We start from the raw sequence: 21,349 nt of genomic DNA on the forward strand, positions 1-21,349 counted from the left end.
ACCTTATTTCCAGCAGGCGTCGCAAAAGTACAGGTTAATTACGACTAATAATGAAATCAATAGCAGACTAAAATTGTATTTATTTGAAGCATTTGCACTTAGAACAAGATAATACATATTATTATGACATATTTTTTTATGACATATTTTTATTTCGATAAAACTTTTTCTCGGTGATGTACAGCCCCACCACGATAACCCTTTCCATACTGTCCCGGATAACTTTCTTCTTCCTCACCTACTGTGTCTGGTTGGTGGATCCCGGGGGCCAGTTTGTGCATAAGGGGATGGGGGCCGGCTCCTCTACAGACACCATAACCTCCAATAACTCCAAAGGATCACATGAGAATCTCCTGCTGAAGGCTTACCAATGCCAGGTATGGACAGTGTTTATGGTCTCTTTCTTTCCTTACTTTGATTTCATTATTCATTTATTCATTTTTTCTGTCTTTCTTTCCTACTTCATTTCTTTCTTTCTTTCATCTATTCATTCATTCTTTCTTTCTTTCTTAATGTCTGTCTTACTTACTTTCTTTCTTAATGTCTGTCTTACTTTCTTTCTTTCTTTCTTTCTTAATGTCTGTCTTACTTTCTTTCTTTCTTTCTTAATGTCTGTCTTTCTTTCTTTCTTTCTTTCTTTCTTTCTTTCTTTCTTTCTTTCTTTCTTTCTTTCTTTTCTTCCTTTTCTTTCTCCATTTTGTGCTTCTTTCTTACATTCTTCCTGCTGGGTTGCTACTTCCTAACTGTTTCTATTTGTTAACCCTGACTGGGGAGCATCTGACCCCTTCCCTCCTCCAGTATCCACCACCATGAGGCTGAGCTTCAGGGTCCCCCTCATGCCGGGGGACCCCTGTGTGGACGTGTCCGGGGTCACCGTGGCCCTGTGTGTCCTCACCCTACTCCTGGTGGCCCTCAGGGGCCGGAGGGCTCCTCACCACCGGCCCCAGCCGGAGCGGCCCCGCGCCCCGCCACCCCCGGGCCCCACGCCCTGGCCCCTGGTGGGCAACCTGCTGCAGATGGGGAGCCAGACCCACCTGTCCCTCACCCGCCTCCGGCTGCAGTACGGAGACGTGTTCCAGGTGATCCTGGAGCTGCTCCATGTGAGCTGTGTTGTTGGTGTTTGTCTATGTACTTTGCACTTTAACACAGAAAGTAAGGGTTAGGGAAGATTATTTTATATTCTATTTTTTATGATGTTTAATCTTTTGTTTTATGTGGATGTATGTCCTGTCTTGTAACATCAGGGACCATGATGCCAATAAGTGCTTGCACTTTGTCATGTTTTTCTTATATCCCTTGGATATGTCTTTTATTCCAAATAAATCAAATCAAATCAAATGAAATCCTCATGGTAGAACGACACCGTGTTCTTCTAGAGCAGGGGATGTAAACGCTTTTCAGGGCGAGGATGCTTATGCTGATGGTGACTCAGTGGAGGAACCCCCTTTTGCACATCGTATAACATTGTGTTGCTTATTAAACTGGGCCAATACTAATGTGTAGTGCGTCTATTGCGCCATGTGTGAAAGTGGCACAAAGTCTTAGCATTGAATGCATCATTATAAAGTACATCTAAACACATTTTTAGAAGAAAGAGAACTTTGGTAGCAAATTTTGGGGACATTTACCCTGCGGACCCCCATAGGGGTCATTGACCCCCGGCTGAAGCTCTCTGCTCCGGCGCGTTAACCCCCGCTGGCCTCCTGCTCCAGGTGCGTCTGGGCTCCCTGACGGTGGTGGTGCTCAGCGGCTACACCACCATCAGGCAGGCCCTGGTGCGGCAGGGCCAGGCCTTCGCCGGCCGGCCCGACCTCTTCACCTTCTCAGCCGTGGCCGACGGGACCAGCATGACCTTCAGCGAGGAGTACGGCCCGGCCTGGACGCTGCACAAGAAGCTCTGCAAGCACGCCCTGCGGACCCTCTCCCGGGCCGAGCCCCGGGGGTCCGAGGCCTCCTGCCTCCTGGAGGAGCACGTGTGCGCGGAGGCGGGTGGCCTGGTGGACGCCATGCGGGTGCGGGCCGCCGCCGGGGGCCCCGGGGGCCGGGTGCTGGACCCGGCGCGGCCCCTGGTCACCTCCGTGGCCAACGTGGTGTGCGCGCTGTGCTTCGGGAAGCGCTACGACCACGAGGACGAGGAGTTCCTCAGTGTGGTGCGCGTCAACAACGAGGTGCTGAGGATCTTCGCCGCCGGGAACCTGGCCGACTTCTTCCCGGTGTTCCGGTACTTCCCGAGTCCGTCGCTGAGGAGGATGGTCGAGCACATCCGCAGGCTGAACGGCTTCATGGAGAGGAACATCCAGGAGCACGTGGCCTCCTTCGATAAGGTGTGGAGGAGAAGTGAATAGAGAGCCTTGTACTGGTCACATTCACAGTAGGAGAGCCGACTACAAACTAGAAATACATGCATCATTACATAATATGTATATAATATATAATGATACAAATACAAATATTAGAAATAACTATGAAGGAAATGTATCCCAGTGAATATGTATTGATTTGTATTTATATGTAATGAATCATTTTCAAACTTCTTATGAAATTAAGCCTAGTTGTGATCTCTGTTTTTTTTTTTTTTTTTGTTTCTTCTAATGTCCACTCATTTGCTGACAACTTTTTAATTAATCAGTGTCCACACATGCAGTTTTTGCTGTGTGGTCAAAGCCAAAGAAGGACCTTTGTTCCTGCGCGGAGAGGCTAAAATGTTTGCACGCACGCTAATTTGAAATTAGCAGTCAAGTGGAAGACACGCGTAACTTAGCAGGCATTACTGCAGGCACATTTTCTGACCAGCGGAAAGCACTTGAGTTTGGACTTCTGAAACGGTAAACTCCAACGTTAGTATCACACATTGCTCTGAAAAAAGTACAAAAGAACAATTAACAAATATGTTTAAAATACATTCTGTAAACAGTGACAACAGCGATTCTGCTTGTGGAAATGTGTTTACCTGTGTTTACCTGTGTGCTGTGTGTGTGCAATTGATTTCCGCCTCTGAGTCCAGAACTCGATCCGCGACATCACCGACGCCCTGATCGCCCAGTGTGAGGAGAGAGGAGAGGACCAGCATGGATCCATGCTCTCCAACACCCAGATCATTCACACCGTCATAGACATCTTCGGAGCAGGTCCGTTACCTTGGTGATAGCCGAGTGATGCTCAAGAAGACTTGTGTAAATGTGGATGATAATTGCTCTCCTCTTTTTAAATGTTGGCTTTTCTTTGTAAGGATTTGACACCATCATAGCTGGTCTACAGTGGAGTCTCCTGTACCTGATCAAGTTCCCAGACACCCAGGCCCGAATACACCAGGAGATAGGTACTGATTATAAACCTTGATTATTCAGTGACACAAATCTTCTTTTACATGCCGGCTAATGAGTAATGCATCTTTTATGATTGCCACATGTAAACTGAAAATTAAGAGAGCAATAGTTTTCGGTCAGGAATTTTAACATGAAAAAGATGTGGAGAATTTAAAGCAGTATATAAATACCCTTTGACACACACACACACACACACACACACACACATCCATGTGCATGCGAACGCACGCACGCACACATGCACGCGCACACACACACACACACACACACACACACACACACACACACACACACACACACACACACACACACACACACACACACACACACACATCCTTTTTCCAACACTTCCACACATTTCACCTGCTTTTGTGCGCCACTTTATACATAAGTGCTTGCATAGATGCACACCTACGATGCCTTCTGCTCTAAGCACAGACTTGTTCTCAAGCCCGTTAGACACAAACCAGGCGAGAGAGAGCAAGGAAGAGAGCCGCAGTAAAAGGAGACAGGATGAGGCAGAATGAGAACGGGAGTGTGAAAGAGGTGAAGAAAGAGAGAGCTGTTCTGGGCCGACACAAAGGCGGTAACACGCAACCACCAATGCACACACACATGGTTTAACATCCTCCATTCACGTGGCAAGCGCTCTCAGAAGTGTGCATCAGGAGTCGCGTTCACATCACAGCATCCCTGAATAGTGATTGGGTTTGCTGAGAAATCACTTTGTGCTCAACAAAAAGTGTTGTCAACCCTTTTGAACCCAGGTCTCTGGGTTCAGAAGGGTTCACAATGCTTCTTTTCTCTCCCTCTGTCACGTTTACTGTTTCACAGACAAGAGCCCAAATCATAGCTGTGTGAATAAGAAATAATGAGTCAGAAATTAACTATAAAGCAAAATAATCAAATTAATAGCTAAACGATTACTTGATTAAAAAGTGTTTTACAACAACTGAGTCAAGTGTTGTACAACAACTGAGTCTTCCAAAAATCGATTTTAAGGGGTTAGGGTGTTTGAAATTTTGAGGTGTTGCTGGGATTTCATTGCCACTAAAACCCTGCATGTCTCTGTGTCTCTCTTAGATGAACACATTGGCTCGGCCAGAGTTCCCAGGTTTGCAGATAAGCCGAAGATGCCCTTCACCGAAGCTTTCCTGTACGAAGTGTTTCGCCACGCCTCTTACGTGCCCCTCACTATCCCTCACTGGTGAGTTCACCTGTTATCTCAAGTAGGAAAGTCCATCTTTAAAGTGATGGTGATATTCGAGATGGGATTCAAATGGAGTCAGTCTTGTATGTGTTTGCAGCACGACTACAAACATCACGTTGAACGGATACTTCATCCCCAAAGACACGTGTGTCTTCATCAACCAGCACCAAGTCAACCATGATAAGTACGTAGGAGTATCCCTTTAACCTCATTTGGACTGAATTTTCGTTCGCTCTAACGCTCTCCTCATCCTTCACGTCCCGGTCTCCAGAGATCTTTGGGGCGATCCAGACGTGTTTCGGCCCGAACGCTTCATGGATCCTTCCGAGCGCCTCGACAAGGAGCGGACCGAGAAGGTCCTCATATTCGGCATGGGGAAGAGGCGTTGCCTTGGAGACGGATTCGCCCGCCTGGAGATGTTTGTGTTCCTCACGACGCTGCTCCGCGACCTGCGGCTCCAAAAGGTCCCCGGCCAGGAGCTGGATCTCAGCGCCGAGTTCGGTCTGACCATGAAGCCACGCCCATACCTCATTAGCATCTCCTCAAGGTTCTAGAACTCATCATGTTGCGTGTTTCTTAGGACGGCCCTCTGTAGCTACATTACTCACATCATCTGGCCTTGTTTAGATATTCAAACACAGCGGCTGACGAAATCTGCGATATTTAACCTGTACTAAAACAGATGCTAAATATAATTTGCAATATATTTATATTTTCTCATTTTTTGTCAAACACTTGATGTGCAGTAGACTATCATTGCCGTTCAGAATAAAGGAGGTTTAATTTGCTTGTTTGTATGTGGTCAATTCATTCATAAGTATAAATATATAAATATACATAAGTATAATCTGAGGATCACCGTACAGGTACGTGGTTTGTGTGTGTGTGTGTGATTATGAGTTGTGTGCGTGTCAGTGTGTGTGTGTGTGTGTGTGTGTGTGGGTTTACCAAATCCCCAGAGGACACCCACCGCCATCGCCCCTAATGGGGCCCTCATCCGTGAGGGGCTGGCCGGTCTGTAGGCTGCGCGGCCGCCTTTGTCCCACTGTTAGCGCTGCTCCATGGAGCTCATAGTACGATTTAAACCACGGAGGTTATTAAAGAATAACAAATCACTGGGGCCGTGCGCTGGGTCGCCTCTGATGTGGAACGGCCAATGAAACGCTGCACGCAAAGCTAGGAGTCACCGCGCTAATTTGGCTTAATGAGCGCGGTATAGCGCGGTATTATATCAGCTGGGAGCTGCTGATTGGACTGGGCACCGACCAATGAAAACGCAGCGCTGGTTAACTCGTGGAAGATGGAGGTCTTGTTCATCGCACTGTGAGGGGAGGATAGGACTCCCCTCACAGTATGATGTCCTATCCCCCCGGGGTAGGAATGAACCAATACCTTTTGGTAATTGGATTTGGTTTGGAACAACACACAATTTGAGTGTACAACAGCTATGCCAACTTTACATTCAGATTCACATCCAGACACACACACACATACACATCTAACAACACACACGCACACACACACACACCCACACACACACACACACACACACACACACACACACACACACACACACACATACAAACACATACACAGACACACACACACAAACACATAAACACACACGCGCGCACACACACATACACACAGACACACACGCACACACACGTCCCCATGCCAGCCATTGTCCAGCTCTAGCACCCACCAGCACTCCGGGACCACTTGCGTGTTTGACAGTGAGTGTACAAGATGTACAGAGCTGTTTCCATCCCACACACACCATTGTGTTCCCAAAGAGACTTCGTCTAATTCAACGGGCGCCAATAGAAGTATCATTCACCAGACCAACTGACCTTGTAATTACTCAGCCTGGCCTACAGGGGGCCCCAGATCGAGGGGGAAGTCCAGAACTTGGACCGAGAAGCACCCATTGATATACAACACGCGATGCCCTTAATTGCCCACTCTCGGTTCCACCCAGTCTGGGACCCAGAACGACCCCCTAACAAACACTTCTTCATCACAATCACTTCTGTACGGTTTGTTCTGTACTGGAGTGACCTCCCGAAGTAACTAGCCGTGACGTTAATATTGCATTAATTGCAGAAATAGACAAAATAACAACCATTGAACGAGAACAAGAGTATGCAGTATGTACAGTTTATGTGAAGTACTATGATGAAGTGTTCATATAGGCTAAGAAGTCCTTTATGGAGCATTAGGTATTGTTACAGTCATTAGTACAGTACAGTCAGATAATAGTCCATTGACTTCCATGAATAAATATAAAAAATACAAATAAACACATTCAGAATCAAAAGTTAAAGCCAACTATGATAGAAGAATGGTCACAGAACAACACAATTAAAATTGCTTTTGAAGAGTTCAGACTTCCTCTTCCTCGACCGTCTGTCCAGATTTCAGCTTCAAGATCACCTGTTAAGAGGAGGGGAACAACCATTCACACCTGCTGTGACCTCCTGCTCTGTATTTATTTGGTGTTTCATCAGTTTTGTGATGTTATCCAACGTGGTAAAAGGTGGCTTCTGTATTAACTGAGTGTTGACTCGTTCCTGACACCCAGAGGCCTCCTTCGCCAGGGTTCGGTCCGTAAGCCTCCAGCCGTGTGTGTACTGAACCTCACCTCTTTGAGAGCTGAGATTTCCTTGCTTTCCAGGTTTCTCTGAGCGTGGTTGGTGATCGCCTTGACTCGCGTGGCATAGCTGTGGGGAGTTGGATACTTTCAGAAGGGTCCACATTCAAAGTGTTTGTAGAAAACAATCGTAAGAAGGACCTCTCTCTCTCTTTCATATACTTTTCTCAAACTCCCTCACACTGTCCAACACTCTGCCATCTCTCTCTCTCTCTCTCTCTCTCCCTTTTGCACACTCTGCCATGTTTCTCTCTCTCTCTCTCTCTCTCTCTCTCTCTCTCTCTCTCTCTCTCTCTCTCTCTCTCTCTCTCTCTCCCTAACACTCTGCCATCTCTCTTTCTCTCTCTCTTAATCACACTCTGCCATGTTTCTCTCTCTCTCTCTCTCTCTCTCTCTCTCTCTCTCTCTCTCTCTCTCTCACACACACTCTGCCAAGTCTCTCTCTCTCTCTCTCTCTCTCTCTCTCTCTCTCTCTCTCTCTCTCTCTCTCTCTCTCTCTCTCTCTCTCTCATTGAATATCCTTCATCCTTTTCTACATGGACTCACATTAGGGAGGTGAGGGTCTCGTCCATGTTATACTGCGAGGGAGAGATGTTGACGATCATCAGGGTTTTGGCGTTGCCACCCAAGGAATCCTGCATCACCTTCGAGACAGAAAAACCCACAACAAACAGCTGTGAACAGGGGCATAAATACACAAGGGCATGCCTTGGGCTGACATGGCTCACAAGCTGCTGGCTGTGCTGTAATGCTGGTGTGTTTGTCGTGGTTGTTGTATGGACAGAGTGGAACCTGAGTGAGTTTGCTGTTCCTGTAGGGAACATGAGGCAGTTCAGAGGACAGGGCTGATATCACATCACCCAGGGCACTCAGCGACTTGTTGATGGAGTTAGCTTCCTGTAGAAGAGCAGAGGAGAGGAGAGGGGGAGGAGGGGAGAGAAGGAGGGAGGAGAGGAGAAGAGAGGAGAGGAGAGGAGAAGAGAGGTGACCAGAGGAGAGGAGAAAAAGAGGGAAGGAGAGGAGAAGAGAGGAGAGGAGAGGAATGGAGAGGAATTGAGAGGAGAAGAGAGGAGAGGAGAGAAAGGGAGAGGAGAAGAGAGGAGGGATGATGGGATGAAAGGAGAGGAGAGGAGAGGAGGAGGAGGAGAGAGAATAGAAGAGAATATAGGACAGAAGAAGAAAGGAGAGTAGAAGAGAGCAGAAGGGAAGTGATAAAAAGAGAGTGAAGAATAGAAAAACATTGACATGGCCTAGATAAATAAAAGCAAACATTTGCCAGGCCTGTCCACCTTGAGCTGGTGGTCTTTGGCGCCGGTCTTTGCCGCTCTCTCACTGCCTGCCAAGTCGACCAGACTCAACTTCCCACAACTCACGCTGCCGTTGGTCAGATTCCTACTCTCCACCATGATGCCCATGATGAGGTGGGAGCGGGAGCTCTCTGAGTTCATCTCTACGGGAAAGGCAAACAGACAAACAGTTCCATTCTGACCAGCGTTTGCAGTCAGATACCGTTAGCAAGTTTTTGTATGAATGAGACCTTATGAACAGCAGAACATTGCCTTGATAGAGCATGTGGTTGGATATCTAATGGAGACATTTTGACAGGCATATTTACTAGCCATCTTCTTGTTTTCAACAACATATGGACTGTCAATAAGTCTTCCTGACATCTTAGCAACTAAAATAAGAGGAAATGTCCATCTGCTTTTCACGAGTCAGACTACTGTCCCGGTTACATGGGATCAATGTATTAGACCAGCTAGCAGTGACCCTATCTTAGTAGCTACAGTACCACACAATTAGTGAACCATGGTACAATCTCCCAAGTCCCAAGCCCAGTAGCAACTTGGGCTAACCGCGGCCTCATCACCCCAGTGGACAACCCTTAACAACGACTCCATGACTCCAAACCACAGAAGGACAATATATTGTTTCCCTTTCTTCTGACAAATACTTATCATTGATTGTAAGTTGCTTTGGGTAAAAGCAGGGTAAAAGCGTCTGCTAAATACCCTGCATGTAAATGCTAATTCAAACCAGTCCGCAGTGGCCTTGTGACTCACTGGTGGAGGAGATGTGCCGGTTGGCGCAGGCCTGCTGGAACAGAGCGAGGAGCTCCGGGGCGCTGGTGGCCTGCTTGGTCTCCGCTCCCTGGGCGAACACCACGCCCTTCCTGTTCCTTTTGATCTCCACCCTGCGGGGCGGGGCCTGCGTGGCCGGCCCGTCCCCCGCCTGGCCCACCAGCAGGTCCTGGAGCTGGTCGTTGTACAGCTCCAGCATGTAGGCTGAGACCTGGGCGGGGAGCAGCCGTCCAGAGGCAGAGCAGTGGAGGACCGGAGAGACCAGGAGAGATTAGAAACCAGGAGAGATTAGAGAACAGGAGAGATTAGAGACCAGAAGAGACACAGGGGAGATTAGAGACACAGAAGAGATTAGAGAACAGTAGGGGTGCAACGGATCACAAAGCTCACGGTTCGGATCGGGTCACGGTTTTTGAGTCACTGGTCGGATCATTTTCGGATCAACAAATGTGACTTTAAATAAAATCTTCAACTGTGTAAAAACAAAATAAAGTGACAAATTAGTTAACAATCCTGCTTCCTTTAAGCATGGTCAATATTTAAAAAATGTGCAATCTGAGGCATTATTCAATCTTCTTTTTACCATGGATAGGATAGTACATAATCCCTAATCCTGGATTTACAATTCAGGATGTCTGCATTTCCTGGGGAGAGTTTAGAGTCTACACTCTCCCAAGGCAATGCAGACATCCGTATCTTCTTTTTTTTAGTTTGGTAGCGAAATATAGTTTCTGTGGTGTTTTATTTGGCATTTTGTAAATCCATTGATTTCGGTTGGGAGACTCATTGCTCATTGCAAGGGGGTTGGTTGAAGTCTTTTCGCTCGGTTCTAGCCCTACTGTTGATACGGCAAACCGAGCGAAAAGACTACAACCAAACCTAAACACGTCCGGTTCCGGTTCCGGTTCCGGTTTACGTTCAATGGGATTTACGGAACGCCAAATAAAACACAACAGAAACTGTATTTCGCTACGATACTTGATGATGTTGTTAATACCCGAATTGTCCTCTAAACATGCGCTGATCACGTCAACGCACAACATTTTTTTTTTTTATCAGCCGATCCGCGGATCACTTGCGTCCCGAACCGTGATGGTCTCTCCTGGTCTACGACCAGGAGAGACACAGGGGAGACACAGGGGAGATTAGAGACCAGGAGAGACACAGGGGAGACACAGGGGAGATTAGAGACCAGGAGAGACACAGGGGAGATTAGAGACCAGGAGAGACACAGGAGAGACACAGGGGAGATTAGAGACCAGGAGTGATTAGAACAGGAGAGACACAGGAGAGATTAGAGAACAGGAGAGACACAGGGGAGATTAGAGAACAGGAGAGACACAGGGGAGACACCGGAGAGATTAGAGAACAGGAGAGAGACAGGAGAGATTAGAGACCAGGAGAGACACAGGAGAGACACAGGAGAGATTAGAGACCAGCAGAGACACATGAGAGATTAGAGAATAAGAGAGAGACAGTAGGAATTGGAGAATAAGAGAGAAAGACACAGTAGAGATTGGAGAATAAGAGACAGAGTATAAAGTGAAAGGTCAGAAAGAGAACGTAGAGATTGGAGAAAAGAAGAGACACAGTAGAGGTTAAAGAATAAGGCCCCGTCCACACGAAGCCGATTTCATGGCGAAACCGCAAAGGTCTTGTACGGTTCGGCCTTCCGTCCACACGAAGCCGGTGAATCCGCTGACCGAAACCGTATACTTCTGAAACCACCCTCGGAGGTGGTTTCAAATCTACCCGGTTTCGTTTTGGATTCGTGTGGACGCATGAAACCGACTGAAACCGTAAACCATGATGTCATCGCCCCACCCCTCGACCCTCTAGCCAATGACTGTTAAGCCCGCGGAGTCACAGAACTCACAACAAAATAGATGATGGCGGACTACAGGCTTGTAATCGTTCTGCAGCAGATCATGTCCCTTGTTGGGTTGCTAAAGCCATTATTTATTGAGACTGTTGACTGACTGTTTGTTTGTGTTGTTAGTGGTTCGGGGGGCAGCCTTTATGCGCATGCTCGCCTCTTCTTATTTAATTTTCTTCTGGATTTCTGTAGCAGAAGCAGCGCCCCTTATGGGCCTGGCATGTGTACTACAGCGTTTCGACAGATCTACCCGGTTTCGCTTGACTCCGTCTTTACGGAGATACTCCGAAACCGGATAGATCGAAACCGGAACGGTTTCGGCTTCGTGTGGACGGGGCCTAAGAGACAGAGTATAAAGTGAAAGGTCAGAAAGAGAACGTAGAGATTTGAGAAAAGAAGAGACACAGTAGAGGTTGGAGAATAAGAGAGAAAGTAGAGCGTGGAGAATAAGAGACATAGTAGAGATGGGAGAACAGGAAAGACACAGAAGAGATTTGAGAATAAGATGTCAATAACATGTCAGAATGTCATTTTACCCTTTTCATAGCTAACATGAAGGAAACATGAAATAGATGGACCGATATCTCCACCCTTTTGAGTTTATTGGTGGCGTGGAGGGGAGATGCCAAGCCATAAGAGAAGTTAAGAAGAGCTATGAAGTTATGATGGGATGCCAAAAGAAATACAGATAGATATCCTTCAAATTCTTAATAACTCTTTCATGGTTTTGATCCTGCACTTCAAGCCCAAGATGCTGTTACGTATTTTAAGAATCTAAGCTACCCACACATAGACCCAATGAAGCAGGACCAAACATATAAGCCGTATTGGAGGCTGATCCAGCCACAGATAGCAGCGCTTTTATATATACGAAGAAGCCGAAGCCAGTACGGCACCCCGGCCACGCCCACTAGGCCACGCCCACTTGACGGTCTCTACCTGAGGACAAGGGGTGGAGATGGCCAGAGATCAATAGGTAGACGCGCAGAGAGCCCCCGGGCCTAAGCCCGGGGGCTTGAAGTAGATCACGGTATTTTCCTCTCACACGTGTTCCACACGATTCCTAGAATTCCCTCCGTATAGCTTCACTTACCATGCCGAAACATGCCGACGACTTTATAATAAATGAAGTGAGTTAAAGCAACCCGGGATTGGACAACTTTCTTCGAGAATACTGCAACAATGCCATGTCCTTTATATCCTTTAATCCAATCAGACTCTGTGTGTGCCCTGGTGTCACCTTGCAGTCGAACCGGGTGCTGTTGTCCTTAATGATGTCGAACATGGCGGTGAAGGTGCGGGGCATGATGCCCGGGCTCCGGTACTCCTTGTCTCCCACCATGGTGAAGGTCTTGCCTGAGCCCGTCTGGCCGTACGCAAAGATGCACACGTTGAAGCCATCGATGGCCGACTGGATCATTCTGCAGGAGACAGTGGATAGACACACACAGAGTCGATTCACTATAGGTACGTGTCAGTCAGACGACTATTCCGCTGAGGGACTGTCTACGGTAGATATGAAGAGACATGGATTAAGGAATGGATTCTCAATCAGATCGGTTGATTGAGAAGAACACAATAAACGAGAATAAGACTCCCAGAAATTGCTGTCATTAAAGGTTTTCAAGCCTTCTTTGGCACATTAATTACTTCAATCAGCTGCTACCTTAGTTGCCCCCCCCCCCCCCCCCCTTCTCACTAGAGGATGTAGAGGGGGGAGCCCCCACCTGTGGGTGTCCTGGAACAGCTCCTCCTGGGAGCTTTCAGTGCTGAACACCCGGTCGAACTGGAACTCCCTCAGTCCACGGGGGGTCTCCACGGCAACCGAGTAATCGTCCAGCTTCTCCACCACGACGACCCCCCCCTGAGCCGCCTCGGCCCGGTTCACGGGCCGGATCCGACAGAACACCCGGATCTTACCTGTTGGGGGAGAGAGGTGACAGGTCAGCACATGTGTGACCCCCAGCGCAGCCAGGGTTAATTGACCAGGATGGGTCTCTCTCTCTCTCTCTCTCTCTCTCTCTCTCTCTCTCTCTCTCTCTCTCTCTCTCTCTCTCTCTCTCTCTCTCTCTCTCTCTCTCTCTCTCTCTCTCTCTCTCTCTCTCTCTCTCTCTCTCTCTCTCTTTCTGTCGACCTTTCATGTCCTCCACCATGTTGTAGAACTTCTTCCGGAGGGTTCTCTCAGTTGTGTAGTTCTCTATCACCTTCTTGTTCTCCTCTTTCACCTGCTTCAACTAAAGACACAGGAGGGATAAAGAACAGAGACTCATCTGTGTGTGTGTGTGTGTGTGTGTGTGTGTGTGTGTGTGTGTGTGTGTGTGTGTGTGTGTGTGTGTGTGTGTGTGTGTGTGTGTGTGTGTGTGTGTGTGTGTGTGTGTGTGTGTGTGTGTGCATTTCAACTAGTAGCTACTTGCTAGTAAAACTTGCTACTTACCAACCGTCCAATATTTTCCTGACATACTCTATCTATAAAATACCAAATACTTTGAGACTACCTTTAATATAAAACAGATGAACATCTATCTGGTTATTGACAGGTGGGAGGTGCCAGGTAGACTCACCTGGTCCTGTAGACCCAGGAGCTGCTGGCCAACAGTCTTCACTCCCTCCGCCTCCGGCTCCACTGCATCGCATTCTAGGAACAAGGGAGAGGAGGAGGGTTCCACTTGGTCAGAGCAACCAGTCAACACACATCACACAACGCTTAAGATGCCTTCGATCTTTCGTTCCGAAATATACACGATCCAAGTGATACATTCTGTTGAGTCAAAACAATATACAACCCTGTAAAAATTACAAATTGTGTTTACTGACCCCGCTTAACAGGGATGCCTCCAGTTCTAATGTAGTTGAGAGCCATCTGAATGACCTCCCCCTCGACCACTGCCTCCTCCAACGCAGACAGCCTGGCAGGGAGGAATAAACAACAACACAGGATCAGCCTCTCTGTTTTCATATGACACACAGCACTGTTGCAAGTAACCTGTCTATAAACTGTTTATCTCTTTGGGTCTTCATTCAATCGTTGCAATCCGCACTAACTCTGGATTCTTCCAATCAGGTTTCTGTGGGGCAATCAAGTACAATACAATAAAGACAATGACGTTAGTGTCTGACTCAGTTGGGTCGGCGGTCTCTTCTTCGGTGGGTATTTGGTCCTCTCTGGTCTTCTTGAATTGCTCCAGTTTGTCTCTGGCTTGAAGCAAAGAAGCCTGATTCTCCTCAATCATCTGCTGTAGATGGGTTCTGGCCTCAGGGACGGTTAGACAGATCGCATGGGCCTGGGAAACACATAAGGGTACAACTGTCACCTTTCTGTGTGTTTATCAATGTGTGAGTATATCTGAATGCCAGACACATTCCCATTTGGATGAATTTGGCAATATGAATGTCAAGAATTGTAATATTAGAGTTGCTGGATGAAACCTTCTGGATGAGAACGGGGAGAAGAGTAGCGCAGGGTGGCGGCGGGATGGGGCTCCCCTCTTCCCCCAGTAGCTCCGTGATTTCACGCTCCCTCTGGTACAGGCTCTCCTTCAGCTCTTCCAGGCGGGCGTTTGCCCCCTCTAGTGGCAGCTCTTGCTCACTGCAGGCCTGCATAATATTTTACGAATACTTTGAGAATACAAGATATTTCCTTTGTGTTTTAATGTCACGTTAATATATAGTTTCTGATTTCCTACGGAAACGTTGTGTAATACAGTGTTACAATATATTCAGACAAGAAACGGAGGCCATACCCACCGCAGGGTTTTCAGACTCCTCATTGTTCTCGGGGGAGTCACCTTCCTCGGCGGCTTCCTGTCGTTGCTCCTGTGCGGCGATCAACATCTCTTGGACCTTCCCGACCTCCTGTCTGGCCATCTGTAGCTCCTGGAGGGCTGGAGGTCAGCATCGTAACAGGTTTCAGACGTATTAACGCACAACTCAAAGGCACCACGTGAAGACACACTGTATACTATCGGAGGCTCACTAGAGGCCTGGTGACTGTTGAGGAGGTCCAGGCGGCTGGAGAACAGCTCAAGCATTTTGCTCTGAAAAAAAGAAAATTGGGGAATATTTGGTGATGATGATTGAGATTTGATGATGATGATGGTGGTGAGGATGATGATGATGATGGTGAAGATGATATAATGAAGGTGATAAGGATCAGAGAGCAGATAAGCAGTCTCAGAGGAACTGTGTGTATGTTTTTTTTTGTGTGTATGTAATGAGGCCACAAGGGGGTGACAGCGTCAAGGGAACAGGGAAGTCGTTTATGTGTGTGTGCGCGCAGTCGTGCGTGTGTTTCTGTGTCTGTCTGTCCGTCCGTCCGTCCATCTGTCTTTGTGTGTTTGTTTCTCCACACATATGGCCGCTCCAACCTTCTCCCTGTGCCATTGCTGCGCCTCCTCCTTGCACCTCCTTCTCTCTACTCCCTGCTCCTCAAGCAGTTGCTCCCTCAGGGCTGTCAGGGCCTGTAGAGATCAGTGATTGGGTTAAATTAGGGCAAAGGGATTGGAAGAGGAAACCATCATGCTCTATCGCCCGGTCAATATTTTTAAACCTTTGCCGAAGGCCGTACGGTGGCAGCATCAGCTACGGTAAAAGTCAGTGGGCTTCCATGTCCGGTTCAGCTTGGATGATTGTGTGACACACCAAGTGTACGTCATCAAGAATGCAAGTTGAAACAAAAGCCATAAAACAACACATGAACAATAGTCAGGATAACAGTACGGTCTAACACACCGGTTGAGTGAGTTCATGGTTACAGTCACTGTGACTTCAGGTGATGATGCTAAATGATGTGTGAATGATGCTCTAAAGCCAGATAGTGATGGCGGCTGTGCCATGGTTTGGAGGAGAGGGCGTAACCATAGTGACGATTCAAGCATGGTGGCAGAGGGGCGATGAGTACAGGGATGTGTTGGTTTGCGGTGTACCTGGACTTTCTGGTGCCACTCTTTGTCCTTCTGCTCCACCTTCCCCTGATAGAGAGCAAGCATCGTCTTCAGGGCGTTCATCTTGTTCTGGTAGTGGGCCCGGACCTTCAGCACCTCGCGTTCCTGAACGCACACCAGACGACGGAGGTTCAGGTGAGGGAACAAGCACCCCCCCCCCCCCCCCCCCCCCCACCACCCCCACTGTTACGTCCTTCAGGTGTGGAGCGACACAGGGCCCTGTGCACACACAGTTATGTGCACACACACACATTCTAGGGTTGTTCTTCAAACAAAAACATGCCCGATGGAGCAATCACTCACATACATGAGCATGCACAAGCATGCTCACACACAAACACACACACACACACACACACACACACACACAGAAGCATGCAAACGCATGAACGCAAATGCACACACACGTGAATGCACAAGCACACACACACACACACACACACACACACACACACACACAAACACATAGCAGCTCACCTGGGTTTCTCGAGCCGCGATCTGAAAGTTCACCTCCAGCTCTTTGACCATTTCAAAGTGTCTGTTCTTCATCGCCTCCATGTCTTCGGCTATCTGTTTTAACACACACACACACACACACACACACACACACACACACACACACACACACACACACACACACACACACACACAAATACATGCACATACATAAACTTGTACATGTTTACAAGCACCCACACATACACACAAACACTTCTCAGTGGTGTTGTGTTTATGCCAACAATGCCCAGGGTGTTGCAGGGTGAGTTACCTTCTAGGCCGGGGGACTTATCATGCCGACCATGTGAGAGAGCCAGAGAGCACAACATAATCCCTTCATTGTCTTGTGCCTGCCCTGAACGTCATGCCCCTCCAGGACACAAGCTAAGTTTTGTTGTGACAAGATGGTCTAGAATGCTGGATGAAAAACATTTCTATAAAACATATTTTCATGTCTATTACATAAACAGGTGTATCCCCCTAAGTCTACTCTTTGGGTACCCTGAAGCTCAACGGATGAATTGAAACATCATAATAACTATAAATGAAATGAGTCATTCTCTGGGCAAGGCGTGGAGCAACGCGGTCACCTGAGTGATGCACAGCTCAGCAGACTCATAAGGGATGTAGATCCTCACGTCCTCTGAGTCCTCTTCCTTAACGCCTGGGGAGGAGCATGGTGGATTTAATCAGGCTTATGAGGAGTGATGCAAAATAACGCCATAGACGGCTTCATAATAGCTTCATGGAAAACCATAGTTGACAACCATAAAAAGAATATTCACCAGTTTCAACAAAACTGTTGGAACTTAATTATGAAGAGTAAAGTATTGCGTGTATGGTCTTTGACTGATTTGTAAATAGGACAGCGACTTTTGAGATTTTGTCATTCTAAGGCTGAGAAAGATTGACCTATTAGTGTAAATACTGAATAGAAAAATGGATTGATTCTCCAATTTTCCATTGGTTATAATACCATGCATAATGAAACATGCCCAAGCAGGATATTGCATAATAACCTTTAACACTGGGAAGGAAACTTGTACCCTTATACAGAAACACAAAAATAATGCAGAAATCTGCCAAAAGCACATTGAATTAATGTTGCGCACCTTGATCGTTTTCCTGTTTCCTGTGACCGGCTGAGATCCAACTGCGGAACGAGGTCCACCTCTGCATCCAGGAGGCCTTGTGCTGAGCAGCTACTAGAGACAATACAGCAAACATGACTGTAATATGAATCAATACAACACACAGTACACTAGGGATGCAATGGCCAGGAGAAGGGTTTTGATCGTTAAAACTATATTTAGTTTAATGAAATGTAAAACATTTAAATTTAGTCCACGTATTGAGACGACAGCATTAATGTCCTTATTTGTATTTGGATTATACTGTAAATAGAGCTTGTATAAACGTGTGGACATTTCTAAGAGAGTTTGTGTGATCTATTTGACTTGTATTTGACTTTTCTGTTTGATATGCTATCGTCCTGTTTGTGACTCCACCATTAAATCAAACATTGACATTGGCTGTTTATACCAAATACAGTCCAGTTATAGCTGAGCTACTGTAGTTAATTTCTTTAGCTTCTCTATAATGGCTCCAATCTATTATTGAGGTTATATAAATATAATGCATAGAAAATTAAGCACACTGGTTTAAATGGATATTTAGAATTGTTTTATTGTTTTTTAACACATATATATATACAGTTTATTACATAAAGCCAAAAAAATAAAGCACAATAATTCCAGTGATTAAACTTTTCATGCAGTTTAAAATGGATTTTAAGCTTTTATTTTGATTAAGAACAGAAAACATGGATACCATGCAGGGTACTGCACAGTAGGGGTGTTGCTGCATGGAATAGCACTGACAGAGAACAACACACAGAAAGGCCAAAACATTGCTAACTTCAGCATCCTAATCTAGGAACAAGTGTGGACCATAATTTTCATAATATGCTAATTATACCTGCTTAAACTGATTTGGACGGTCACATTGGTTTTGCTTCTAAAAGACACACTCAGTTTTACCCTGATGCTATCACAACATCCCCAACCCCACCCTTCCATGCGTGGAATGTGGGCGGGGCGTGTTACTCCTAGAAACACCTGTGTTTGGAAAAAGAGAATGACATCATGACTGGAGATAATCTGTGGGAAATAATTTGGCTTTCTCTAACGGGAACAGGGTAAGGCAAGGGTAGATACATGAGCTCATCAACACTTTAAGCACACCCAAGATAGAAATAGTGTTTTAGTTGTTTGGGTGTCATTTTTTGGATTGCATCTATCCATCCCATTGACGAGTTATTCCCTTGGTTTGCATCTACTAATATTAATGTGTGTATGTGTATGTGTGTGTGTGCGTGTGCGCGTGGCTGACCTGCGGTGTTATCTGGGTTCTGGTGGATGTGTGCGCGTGTGTGTGTGGCTGACCTGCGGTGTTATCTGGGTTCTGGTGGATGTGTGCGTGTGTGTGTGGCTGACCTGCGGTGTTATCTGGGTTCTGGTGGATGTGTGCGCGTGTGTGCGTGTGCGTGGCTGACCTGCAGTGTTATCTGGGTTCTGGTGGATGTGTGTGCTGTAAACCGGACAGGCTGCCAGGCGCCGGGAATCCTCTCTAAGGTCTGGCACGCTGCCAGGTAGGTCCTCCAAGATGGCCGCCGCCACCGGAGCGTGCATCACCTTCGAAGAGACGGTGGACTCCTCGACATCTGACGACCTGTTGGTCGTCTCCCAGGCGCCTGCGCACAAATCAGGACAGGGTAAATAAGGTAAATAAGAACATCGGTTTATGTTTCCTTCCAGGTGTCGGAGACAAATCAAGGAGAAGAGATTTTGTTCGGACAAAACAAAATAAACAACATTTTGTGTTTTCACAAGGTGAGATTAATTTCCTCACTCATACTATGTCTCTATTTATTATGTAATGTAATGTAAATGTAAGTTGCACCACAAAGCCTAACCCTAACCCTAACCCTAACCCAAATAAGGAGCCAATTTTCCCACTGATGGAAACATGCACAGAAATGTACTTCACTACGTAACCAGTAGACATCAGTATACCCACAGTAGTCTGTTCGCCACTTGTTCACGTCCAGCGTTGACATCTGGTTCCGATAGGCCTGGCTGGCCTCCAGAGACTCAGGTAAGATCAAATCGAGAACACTATGCTCTGCTATCTTAAGATGAATTGTCTGCTCTACTGTCTACAGTCGACTCTGGAGCCCAACATCTGAAATATTTAAGCTCTCCACCCGACCCTTTCTCCAAGGTCAAAAGAACCAACATTTTATTGTACTTTTACATTAAACTATTGAACGCAATGTGGCATTTATCAGTCATTGTGTGTGTGTTTGTGTGTGGGTGCATGCGAGTTTGTGAGAGGGTATGCATGTGTGTGTGTCTGTGTGTTTGTGTGAGTGCATCAGAGTGCGTGAGAGTGTATGTGTTTGTGTCTGTGTGTGTGTGGTGTGTGTGCATGTAGGTGTGTATGTGTGTGTGTGGATGCGTTTGAGTGTGTGAGAGGGTATGTGTGTGTCTGTGTGTGTGAGGGTGCGCATGAATGTGTGTGTGTGTGTGTGTGTGTGTGTGTGTGTGTGTGTGTGTGTGTGTGTACTCACGCTGTTGGCCTGCAGGAGCAACTGCATGGTGTCTTCCCACCTTCTTCCCCAGGAAGGTGAGTCCCAGGGAGCTGCTCTCTTGTCCGGGAGAGTTCCCGTACATGCTGAGTGCGTGGCTCTTTATGGACGCTATGAAAGGTAACATTCGTGCTAAAATCAATTTATTAATAAATATATTGAATTATTTCTCGATCAAATTGTTTGTTTTGTTTCTACTTTGTGTCTATGTTAAGCAAAACAATTTTCAGATGTTGAAGAAAGCTGGCCTAGCATTCCGCTCATGGAACGGAACCCACATTTGACTCCAAGCTAACTATGAGCATCTGCGCATTTTAAAAAAAAAACAATTGGTTACAGAAGATAGCGATAATTCCACACAGTGTCTGTTCTGAACCCTTTAGAAAGGCATTCCATTCAAATCAAAACCAAGCCAAATAACTATCGATTCAATCTCACTCCAACTTCAACTGACTCACAATTACTCATTATAACTTGACCCTTGAAGCAGGTCCCTGATAACGCAGAGGGAATGTGTTTATTTGTCAGTTGGAACCACACATCATGCCCACTGGCCTTTGTACCCTGAAATGAGTCCCTTACGGTGATAAGAAATATCTCATAAATTGATGAATACACACCCAGAAGAGTAAACAAAGGAAAAGCGCGAGAAATCATGACTAAACTAATCACATCCCTTTAGGACAGGATTGATTACATCAAATATCAGAATATCAAATTTCTGGACCTTACCTGTGTTTCCGAATGGTTCTAAGAGCCGTTGTTGTCCCCGGCCGTTGATGTACCTGTTGTTGTCCCCAGCTGGGGTTTAGGGACCGAGCTGGGAGAGTTGGTCAAGGCTCGGCCGACCAGCAACCAAACTCTCAACACTCTTTAAATATTAACCCCTGCTGGGAGATGAGGTTTCATCAGGGATTCTGGGTCACACACACAAACGCACACACGCACACATACACGGACACATGCACTCACACGCACGCCCGCACGCGTGCACGCACACACACGCACGCACACACACACACACACACACACACACACACACACACACACATGACAAACACACACACACACGCACACAAAAAACAAACACATAAAGAAATGCTTGAGGTCTCAGGT

The 21,349-nt window shown here is 46.7% G+C and overlaps 2 protein-coding genes across 2 annotated transcripts; one reads left to right on the plus strand and one right to left on the minus strand.

The window, feature by feature from the left end:
- The first annotated feature begins 808 nt into the window (after window positions 1-808).
- Window positions 809-5,323, plus strand: LOC132459050 (cytochrome P450 1A1). The gene is made up of 7 exons (XM_060053435.1): window positions 809-1,079; window positions 1,713-2,324; window positions 3,005-3,128; window positions 3,230-3,319; window positions 4,410-4,533; window positions 4,634-4,720; window positions 4,808-5,323. Exons 1-7 carry the CDS (start codon window positions 810-812, stop codon window positions 5,088-5,090), a joined length of 1,590 nt encoding a protein of 529 aa, XP_059909418.1. The 5' UTR covers window position 809; the 3' UTR covers window positions 5,091-5,323.
- Window positions 5,324-6,686: 1,363 nt separating this feature from the next.
- On the minus strand, window positions 6,687-21,213 carry si:dkey-96l17.6 (uncharacterized). Its single transcript, XM_060054381.1, has 23 exons — window positions 20,966-21,213; window positions 20,216-20,344; window positions 19,139-19,336; window positions 17,697-17,789; window positions 17,175-17,248; window positions 16,564-16,656; window positions 16,069-16,191; window positions 15,511-15,603; window positions 15,120-15,180; window positions 14,891-15,027; window positions 14,573-14,740; window positions 14,264-14,427; window positions 13,961-14,052; window positions 13,708-13,781; window positions 13,281-13,380; window positions 12,874-13,066; window positions 12,387-12,567; window positions 9,253-9,481; window positions 8,479-8,639; window positions 7,982-8,086; window positions 7,736-7,833; window positions 7,181-7,259; window positions 6,687-6,972 (listed from the first exon to the last, which is right to left on the minus strand). Exons 2-23 carry the CDS (start codon window positions 20,316-20,318, stop codon window positions 6,922-6,924), a joined length of 2,670 nt encoding a protein of 889 aa, XP_059910364.1. The 5' UTR covers window positions 20,319-20,344; window positions 20,966-21,213; the 3' UTR covers window positions 6,687-6,921.
- Window positions 21,214-21,349: the final 136 nt, after the last annotated feature.

The sequence above is a fragment of the Gadus macrocephalus genome, chromosome 6 (assembly GCF_031168955.1).
Source record: "Gadus macrocephalus chromosome 6, ASM3116895v1".
Classification (NCBI taxonomy): domain Eukaryota; kingdom Metazoa; phylum Chordata; class Actinopteri; order Gadiformes; family Gadidae; genus Gadus; species Gadus macrocephalus.

Bases quoted from the DNA above. Each gene is read 5' to 3' on its own strand.
- LOC132459050 (XM_060053435.1), top strand. From the start codon at position 810: ATGAGGCTGAGCTTCAGGGTCCCCCTCATGCCGGGGGACCCCTGTGTG. The intron at 2,325-3,004 runs GTGTGGAGGAGA...CTCTGAGTCCAG, and splicing joins ACGTGGCCTCCTTCGATAAG to AACTCGATCCGCGACATCAC. The intron at 4,721-4,807 runs GTACGTAGGAGT...CCCGGTCTCCAG, and splicing joins CACCAAGTCAACCATGATAA to AGATCTTTGGGGCGATCCAG.
- si:dkey-96l17.6 (XM_060054381.1), bottom strand. From the start codon at position 20,318: ATGTACGGGAACTCTCCCGGACAAGAGAGCAGCTCCCTGGGACTCACC. The intron at 8,640-9,252 runs GTGAGTCACAAG...CCTTTCCCGTAG, and splicing joins CCGGCACATCTCCTCCACCA to AGATGAACTCAGAGAGCTCC. The intron at 6,973-7,180 runs GTGAGGTTCAGT...TCCTCTTAACAG, and splicing joins AAATCTCAGCTCTCAAAGAG to GTGATCTTGAAGCTGAAATC.